The 10000-nt window shown below is 37.5% G+C and overlaps 1 protein-coding gene across 1 annotated transcript in view; it reads left to right on the top strand.

The window, feature by feature from the left end:
* CAMKMT (calmodulin-lysine N-methyltransferase) overlaps nt 1–4387 on the top strand; it is a 373030-nt gene extending 368643 nt beyond the window's left edge. The window contains exon 11 of the mRNA XM_014519498.2: nt 1647–4387. Within this exon, the coding sequence (XP_014374984.1) occupies nt 1647–1724 (78 nt within the window). The 3' untranslated portion in view covers nt 1725–4387. The remainder of the gene's footprint in view (nt 1–1646) is intronic.
* The last annotated feature ends 5613 nt before the right edge of the window (nt 4388–10000 follow it).

The raw sequence follows: 10000 nt of genomic DNA, 5'->3' as shown, positions 1-10000 counted from the left end.
GTAGAGATTTCTTTCTCCTATATCTTATGCTGCTTGATGTAGTTGAGTGGGTCAGCTAACTTAGACCCAGTCCAGCTAAAGGAAGTAAAGAGAAATAGGAATATTAACCTGTTCCCTCCTCCAGGAAATTACTCAACTCTACCATCTTTGCCCAGTTCAAATATACACTGGGACAGATTTTTCCATTCCAACAAGTGACGTGCAAAAAGCAAGTGTGAGAGAAGGATCCAAGAGAGTGAGATTGGCAGGCATATCCCATGCTGCTTTTGTAAAGCAAGTTTCTTAACTGATTCTTGTTGGATTTCTGTCTTTGTGAAATACCGGAGTTTATAAACCTCTGTGGTCAGAATATTACGGATAGTTTGCTGGTGCAAAAAGCTGCCACTATACTGTGAAACTGGCAAGTAATCCCAGGTAAACAAAGTGAACCACCTGTGGTAAAGTTAAAGATCTTGGAAAGCAGATTGTCATTATTTTATTAATTATACACAAACACTTCTTAGTAAAGTGGATTAGAATGTTAAGAATAGATCAGCTTTATGTTCCACAATGAAAAAAGAAAAGTGTGTTAATTGCTCATAGACAGTGGTTTACACAGAGCACTTCACAGTTAAAGAATATGATATGGAAAATGTGTATAAATAACATTAGTAATGTTATGTGACTGTCTAAAAATCCTGAACTCATGCCATGGAGGAAAAGGTGTAACAGGTTAAGAATAGTGCTGACTTTGGCTTGATATTTTGTGTGTGTGTGTGTGTGTGCATGTGTGTGTGCACACATGTTTTTTATTTGTATCAGCAATAGTTAAATTTTTACGTTCCTATTTTTTTCCTCTTTGGCTTTATGAAAGGTGATTGTAGAATATAGTTTTTATGAGAGAATTCAGGAAGGTTCATTAATCTGTTTAACATATATAGTTGTATTTTTTTAAATTGTTAAAGAGAATAATCTTAGCTAGATAAACCATTCTAGTCCATTCTCTAAATGTACAATTATAATTTTTAAAAGAATTTGTTTTAATGTAGATCAGAAGTGCTTACATCCTCTTATCCCTCTCAGTATGATTGGCACTGCTCTAATTACCAGGGCTTCTATAATTCTCTATTAAAAAAAGAATTTTTGAATTGCACATCATTAATAAATAAGGCCATCAGAAGCTGCATTGCAGCTTTTGAAATGACTTAGGCCCATATAAACCTTCCTGTTGTGTCAAGGCATTACAGGGGTCCCCAAGCAGTTGGTGATCTTAAATACCAGATCTGCTGCAATCCTGAGATACAACGGGTAAGTTAAGAATGAAGTTTCAGCCTTCATTGTTGAGTGTCCATGTTTTATGGTTGTATGTCAGATCCTAAATCTCATTTGAATATAGTTAATTAATTAATTCAATTATTTGAGACTACATAACTCGGACATTTTTCCTAAGCAACATGCAGGTTTTTCTCCTGCAAATGGAAAGAAACGCATGTACAAACCTGTAATAAATATTATGAGATGCAATCTTGTAACTGGAAGAGTATTTGAAGTTTTTATGCTGTTCTAAGATGATCGATCTGCTATAGTATCTTTCACATAAAGAAATAAACATTCTGTGTCAGTAGTTAATACTAGTTTGCTCACTTTATCCATATTTTTATTTGCAGTTGAAAAATGAAGAAAAAGATACGTATGAGGAAAACATCCATTACCCCTTTCTTCTTGTTTTAACCAAACACGGATAGAAGATGAAATCATTTCTAAGAGGACAAATGCAAATTAATTTTATGTGTGATTTTTTTTCAGAATAGTTATTATAAAAATATAATTTTAGTGGCAATGAACATATGGTTTGCTTGATTTACCACAGTGAGGAACCCTCAAGACAGATTTTTATATAATTTTTAGAACTTATTTTTCCCTACCTTTTGAAAAGAACTTCCAATGTACATAGAAGCTCTAAATTTGGTTTTTCTTTTCCATTGTGCCCTTCAGTTTGTATGCGGGTCTTTTTGTTAATCTCTCTAAACACAAATTTTTGGTTGTTTTTGAAAATATGTAAATAATATGTTTTTGTAATTGCTGATTGGTTGTAAAGTGCTAAGGCTTTGTCATGGAGTTAAGGAGGAAATAGGGTTTTTTTTAGATTTTTAAAAGTGTCCATATCACATCTGAGAATCTTTCTTTTGCCTCTCCTGAAATTTCTCTGTTGATTTTTCTGCCATACAAAATTGAAATGCCCTAACTTGTCTCAGCAATTACTTAATTTTTTTTGCAACAGGATTTTTTTTTCTGTATAGATGTATAAGAAATTATGTACCAGACAAAAGCCTCATAAACTGACCATTTGTCCTTTGGACACAATAGCTTGCCCAGCCCTCTGCTCCTCCTCTCCAATTATGTGTGATTAGTCTCAGTGTGTTGTGTCAAGAAGGGGGAGTGTGCTGAGTGCTTATTATCTGTTTAGGTACAAGAAGAGCACATTTAGGCTCTGACTATGAATGAAAAGTGAGCCTTTATCAGGACTAAAATCTAACTGCTACTGTTCTACAAACCTCTGTTTAAAAATAGATCCTTTCCTGGGAAATTCTGAACATTATAGCAACTAAGAGATTTTTTTTAAATGCAATCAAGCAATCATCTCATTTAAACCAGGTTTATACTGTGATATACTGTGTGCTCCAGGTATTTGGCAAACATTTAATATGATTTAGTTAGTGCTGAGAAAGGGCAACTGTTCTACAGAGATTCATGAACATATTTTTTCTGACAATTTAATAAAACATTTTAATGATTTCTTGAAATGACAGTCTGGGTCTTTAAGGAATCCTGTACAATCTCTTGAACCCATACACTTTTTAAATTACTTTAAAAAGCCCTAAGTGCATTTAAATTCTCAGTTCCTGTTAAAATATATTAAAACAATTATATTTGGTCACTGCACTTCCTGTCACATTTAACAAGCTGAGTTTTATGTAAACCAGTAGCTCATAAAAGTCCATTTTCTTCACTACTCTCCTCAAACAAATGTCTTCACCACCAGTTTGCATGTCCTTGTATTCAACACTTTTTATGCTCCATTAGAGCACCTAGATGGATCTCAGAAGGCATAGGTCAAGTCGCAGTTAGATCATACATTTCTTTCTCACAAAAACTTGAATTGCAATGCCAAGTGATGGGCTAACATCACAATAACAGCAATTTATTCCTCTTTTGATAAAACAGCAGTCTATTCTCAGTGTTAGATAAAGACCAGGGGCAATGCAAACCAGCCATTTATCCTAGTAGTTCAGTAGTAGATCTCCTTTATGGATGTTATGGGTTTCATATTCCAACTCTTCTTAGACAAATATATTCTGAAAAGAAATCAGAAATGTTTAGTGATAGCTTAAGGTTGTTTTAAAGGTAGCACTCATTTAACCAGGTTTTGTTTGCTTCGGACATATCACAGAGGATGTTTCCACTAAGAAATGCATACCTAGAAATCTTTATAGCTAATAAAGAAAAGCCAAAGAAGTGAAATCTGAAAATATGGAGATCCTTTCTATCTTTGTAAGAAGGGCTTGAGAACAGATTGTATGCTAATCAAATAAAGACATATTAGTTGCCAAAAATATAACCACTAAATTGAAAATGATGGGGGGTTTTATCTGTTTATTCCTTTAAGGAGAAAACAAGCTTACTAACATGAACAGCTTATTGTTTCTTGTTATTTCTTTACTGCCTGTAGTGCTAGCAAAAGCCAGGTGCCGGCTATCATCCCTTAAGAGTATAATTGATGGGATCTTTACCAAAGACATATCTAGGGTTTGAGCCTACAAACGCTTACATGCTGAAACTGAACACTAAGTGCTTGCAGCATTGGACCACTAATCTGTAGGAAAGATACCAAAGCACTTGTTTAAATGTTTGTTTGTTATCAAATCTGTCTTGTAAATGATATAAGTGTCAGGGGTTGGGGACTGAGAGAGTGTGAGCACACACACACGAGTGAGTGTGACTTTTAAAAGTGTTGTTTGTAAGGAATATCTCTGATATAAGCACCTCAAAAGGCAGAGCTAACTATATAAATGTTTTCTGAGCTCTCAAATCTCAATAAAAAGGCAATCTTTTGAGGGGGGTGCTTTGAAATTCAGGTAGCAAAGATCTCTGATCAAAGATTTCTGTTCACGGGTCTCCACATACTATCATAAATATAAATGTATCAGTGTCCTGTGCATGACCCACTTTAACTAAAGTCTTTTTGGTAGCTGAGACTTTGTGTATGTGTAAATGTGTTACAGATTTTTATATTCCTTAAAGGCATATTAGGACTGATTTGTTTATGTTTGTAAAACACTTTGAAGATAAAAGGCACTATGCAAGTGTTCTGTTGTTGTCTTTGAAAATAAATAGAGCCATTAGGCTGATGCTAATTTTCTTGTACTTATACTGGTAGTTTATCATGGAAATCACCTCTTCTTCCTTTTTCAAACTGAAATTGCAACTCAGGATCCAGTCCCTAACGTATTGCGGGGGTTTCAGTGGGAGTGGTACTGATGCTACTGGCAACTTATTATAACCTTTAAATGTACAAAGCCAAGAGTAATAGCTAAGTATAAGAAGAATTCCACTTCATCTAAAATAGGTAATAGATATGTGTAATCACATAAGAAACCTAGAAAAGGTTTTGCAAAAGACTGTGAAACAAATCTTCCTGATAATATTTTTTAGAACAAGTTTTTTGTTTTGTGGGGGACCGGTTGTTTTTAAAAAAATGCCATTCTGGTTGGTTAGTGTGCTTGATTTGGAATGAAAGTTGAATGAAGCACAAGATTTGCAATCAGGAGATCTTTCAACTGTATCCATTCAGTTACAAAATCCCTGTTTGGCTTTGGGCAAATCATGTAAGGCTTGATTTTGGCTCAACTGATATCACTACAAGAATAGTGGGTATAAGACCACTTGAATCCTATGCATCCTTTCTAGACTCTGAGCCCAGCCATTTATAGTTAAATAAATGCTATACATCTATTTCACCTCCCCTTCGCTGTCTACCTGAAGGAAACAGGAAGCAGTAGGCAGAACCTTTTTCTGCCTTCTCCATATGCCAATGCGTGTACCTGATACAACGGAAGGAAGTAGTAACAGAGAGTAATCCATTACTGGCCAAGAACTGTAGCATTTACCTACTCCCTTAGACAAAGGGGTAGTGGCTGTGCACCTGCCATTATATAGGACAAATTGTGAATGTGGCCTTTAGCTCCAGTTCTTGGTGTTTTTCTCTACTCTTTCTTTAAAAAGTGGGTGAGAGTTGATATTAAGCTAATTCATTAGTGTTCACAAGTGGTTTGTGATCATCAGGTGGAAGATGCCGTAGATGTGCACATTGTTGTTGTACCTCATTTCTGTAGAGCATAGTCATCACTGTTTGTTTTTTCCTTCAGAATTGGCAGGGATTTGTCACTTTCTACCAGTCAGTTCAGTTTTTCTTGCTGATTCAGGTAATTTAATAACCTTTCACTGCTGTATTTCAAGAGCATACTCCTAAATTGAGCTATTTGATTTAAAGGAGGAAGGATTTGGCTTTAAAAATTAGCTGCTGCTGCTGATGTTTATTTGTATTGCAACAGCACTTCCAGGCCTCAAACAAAATAAAGCCTGTTATGGGAGGCACCTGACAAACACAAAGCAAGAGCAGATCTATGCATTGAGGAGTTCACACTTTAAGTAGGTAAAGAATGAGAGAGAAACTTATGGCCCAGGTTCCAGATAAGAGACCCAAGACACATAGAGCGTAAGTAACTTGCCCACAGAGGAAGTGTGTGTCATGATCTGGAACTGAACCCAGATTTCATGAGTTTCAGTGCTGTCTTAACCACAAGAGCAGCCTCCCTGTCTGACCAGTGATTGTCCTTCAGACAGCTGAATGTAACAAACCTAATGTTTGGGGGTTTTTTTTTCAAGTTTAAAGGATTTATCTTATGAAGGTTCTTTGCTTCATCAGCACCTGGCTTGCTTCCAAATGCCTAACAGACTGTAATGTCAGGATCAGAGCTGGACATTTTCCATCTACATCCAAAAGAGATATTGGATCTTCATTGTCCTTCCTAAATGTAAAGTGTCTGGAAGGTAGAGGGAAGATGCATGAAACAGTAGTCCAGATGGCATTCCACAGCCTGAGAAGAAACATCTTGACCCATGAATATGGGTTAAATTCAACAGATGTAGAGCCCACAAAACACAATGAGCTGTCATAGCCAACAACTGTGGAACAGCAGTATTTTTTTCTGAGTAGGGCTGTGATTACAAGAAATATCTTTGATAATTATACTTCCATTAAATGTATGTTTCAGCCAGCATTGATTTTAAATCAATGCAATAACATTTGTGAAAGATTTCTCATTAAAATCCGAGATGAGGGTTCTGCATGTGAGACATATTTCTCATTTAGTTCTAAAATTTTGTTGCAGCAACATGACAGGCTAGGAGCAAAGAAAGGATTTGAGCTCTCGACTTGTTTTGTGCCCTGATAGTACATGAAGCCTAAAAGGCTGTTATTTTTTTCTCCCGACTTCAATTAATGTACTTTTAAAATGATTAAACATATCATGCTGTGACTTCTAAAATGTCAACAAGCCTGTAAACTTGGGAGACAGGAATGTAATAAAATAGGTAATAGGAGATTCAATAGTTAATAGAGGCCCTGAAGTGTGAGTGTATACAGTAGCTGTATATTGGAAACTGTGCAAATGAAGATGGCTTAGTATTGCAAACTGAGGAAGAAAATTGTTTTTAATTAGCACCTTCATAAGAACTGCTGATTAATACTGTTTGGTTTGGTGAAAAGCTTTCAGCTGAGTAATTTGTACAGCCATTACAACAGTTTTGTTAGACCAGGACTCCTGTTGTTAAACACAAACAGCAGATGATAATGGTGGAAGATGAGTTTGTCATGTAACAATTTACCTTATTGAAAAAAGCTTTATATAAAACCCAATACAGTAGGTACCAGCAGAAATCACATATTTTAAATCCTTCCAAAATTGCAGTGTGCCATGCTAGTGTGTTTTTTCATGGACTAGAAACAGATTTTATATCATTTATAAAATTATATATACAATTTAAAGGTGTTGTAGCATGGACAGACCACTTTACTGGTAATGCTTTACATCAGGATATTAAAGTGCTAGTGTATTCAAACACCTTCTAAGTATACAAAGTAGGTTTAAAAATTGAAAGGTAATTAATATTGTTCACATGCAAATGTGTGTTTGTGCCTTTTGCACTAAAATTACATTCCATGTTTGTGTAAGGTCTAGCATTTATACCTAAGGTTTTAAGGAGATTTCTTCCAGGAAAACTATTATTGACTGCTTTTGCTTACTGTTTTTTTAATTGACAATTAAAAATAAAAACCCTTTATCAATAGCTGGTAATACTGGGACATGCATATTTTCGTTACCCCCAATAGGATATTTAGTACAGTCTATAGAAAAAGAGGAACATTTATTAAATGCAGGAACAATACAGGAATATGTGCATTAAATTATTACACTAACCAAGGATGGTAAGATCTGTAAATTATTGGAGTGCCATAATAGAACATGAGAGTTTTCCTTTAGACAGGCCTTCGGGGTAATAACAAGGGTTGAGACTCACGACAGTGCCAAATAAGCTTTAGACAGCATAATAGTCTGCAAAGAAAAGCCACAGAGCACTAATGTGAAAGAAGAGCTGTCCACCACATGCAGCAAAAATCACCAAAGGTCATTTTATGGTAGCAATTGTGACATAAAATTGGTGGTCATGCTACATGTCTAATACTCAGCACAGCTTTATAAATGATGGGCCCCTAGCGATGGCTGTCATTAAGTGCTTTCATCATAATAAACTTTAAACTGTTGGCTTTATGAATCGCCAGCCAGCTTCAGCTGTTCGTTGGATGGAGCTTGCAGTGCCTTAAGTGTGACAAGGCCTATTAGGAACTGCAACCATGTTTCAAGCGTACTTGGCTTTCCCACTCCTGGGGTGATTGCTGCCTATTAAATGGCATCTGGGAAGATTTTCCTCCAGCAATCTCTGATCAAGAGCTTTTTTGGGCTTTGACCTGCATTTCCTTCAAGACTTTCTTTGAGGAGTTTTATAAGAGCAAAACTCCAGAGGATTTATAGCCACTTCTGATTAATACCTTTTCAGTTTTTCTAGCAACTCTCCCACTGCTACATGGAGAAAAGCTTTCATTGTTCCTAAGGTGCTTATTTGTGACCTTTTCTCTGCTTTCTGATTCCCTCTAACATGTTCTCAGTGAAATCCTTGGTGCGCAACCAAGACAGTGGTTGAAGTTGCTACAGCTTTATAAAGAGTGGCCTTTATTTAAAAAAAATAAGTAAACAGGACTCCTCCTATTTACATTTCAAATGTAATAGCCCAGCATACTAGCATCACAGTTACAAGCTAGCAATCTCAGCTCCCTTTCCTATAAAACAATTAATAAAGTATACATTCCATCAAATGTAAAAAGCATTGCTAACTCACTGGGGCTTCAGCAGGGTGGGGTATATAACATAGGCCTGATCCTCCCAGTATGCCTTTCCCAATTACCTAGGAGTAGAAATTAGCTTTTTAATATGTAACTGGGCAATTTACAAATCCATGGTCTGGCATACCAATGGGGAAAACAAGTTTTGGAGTCAAAAGATCTTCCTGAAGAACACTATCAGCAATTCTTCCTCTTTGATGTGGTGTTGCCTCTCTAAGTGATGCTGCTGACCACAGGGAAGAAAGTGAGTGCTAAGGATCAGATTCAAATCAATCTTGCATGAATCTAAACAGGGTTAAGGCAGAAGTAAAGGGCCCAAGTCATAAAAAGGGATGTAAATTGGCCCACAGAACAACCCGTGCACCTTGATTCATTAGATGCATATATTTTGGCTAAAAAAAAACCCTTAGGTACCTAGGCTTGGGCTACTCCTGATGCTCAGCAGTGACTCAGATGTCTTAGTCATATCTAAACTCCATTGCAATACAAATCAGTATAAAGAAGCACCTACATTCTGCTTTAATCTCTGATTCCTTAGAAGTCAGTGCACACCGTGTGACTGACTGTGTGATGGTGAGAGCACAGATGCAGCACATTACAGCCAGTGGTGGTGATGTTGGCAGCGCTAAGGTCCAGAGAACTAGACAGAGGGAGGGTGACTCTGGAGTGGCATTCCCCTGGGAGGCAGGGAGTCCTGGGTTCGGTTTCCTGTTGCCAGGACTGTTTAACCTTTTTACATCAGAAAAGCATTGATTGAAGACAGACATTGTGTGAGCAGGGAACAGATGCCAGTACTCCACGCTCCAGAGGTGTGCCTTGACCCCTAGGTGATACAGTCACGCTCCCTCCTCCTGCATGCTCTCCTTCCAGCCCCATGAATCCTGTGCTCTTGGTTGCCCAATGAGCCAGCTTCAACAGATGTGACAGAGGGCCTCACCCAATCTAGTCCACTGCTTAATGGTGGAGGCATTCTCCTGGGAAGTGAGAGATGTGGATTTGAATCCCCTTTGATTGAGGAGTGCCAACCAGCCAAATCCCTGACTTCCTGGGTAAGTGCTCTTATCACTATGCTGTATTCAATAGGCGGGCACTGGCACCACCACTAGCTGTGCTCAAAGGTGAATGCGGGGGGTGGGGGCGGGCAGGGGGTGCTGTGGGTTATTCTGAACTCAGTGCTGTCAGTTGGGCATACTGGTTCAGGTAGGCATCTCCCTTCTGAGCAATCCAGATCCTGATATGATGGATGCATCTCCCTTGTACTCCTTTTTCTGATCACCCTCAGGAGGTACCTGTGTTTCCCTATTCACTACATAGGGATCCCAAGTGCCTTAATCCTGCTGATTTGTATCACCCTCCTGGGGCAAAGCACTTCAGATTTTAGATATTGGAACACCTAAGTGGAGGCACTTTAAAGATTGATTCGGATCTCATCCTAAACTGGTTCTTAAAGGATAATGCTAGCACCTGGCAAGTCACAGATAGCTAGGGCAGCTCCAAGAG

The sequence above is a fragment of the Alligator sinensis genome, unplaced genomic scaffold (genome assembly GCF_000455745.1).
Source record: "Alligator sinensis unplaced genomic scaffold, ASM45574v1 scaffold131_1, whole genome shotgun sequence".
Taxonomy (NCBI): domain Eukaryota; kingdom Metazoa; phylum Chordata; order Crocodylia; family Alligatoridae; genus Alligator; species Alligator sinensis.
This window is presented reverse-complemented; position numbering and strand designations above follow the sequence as displayed.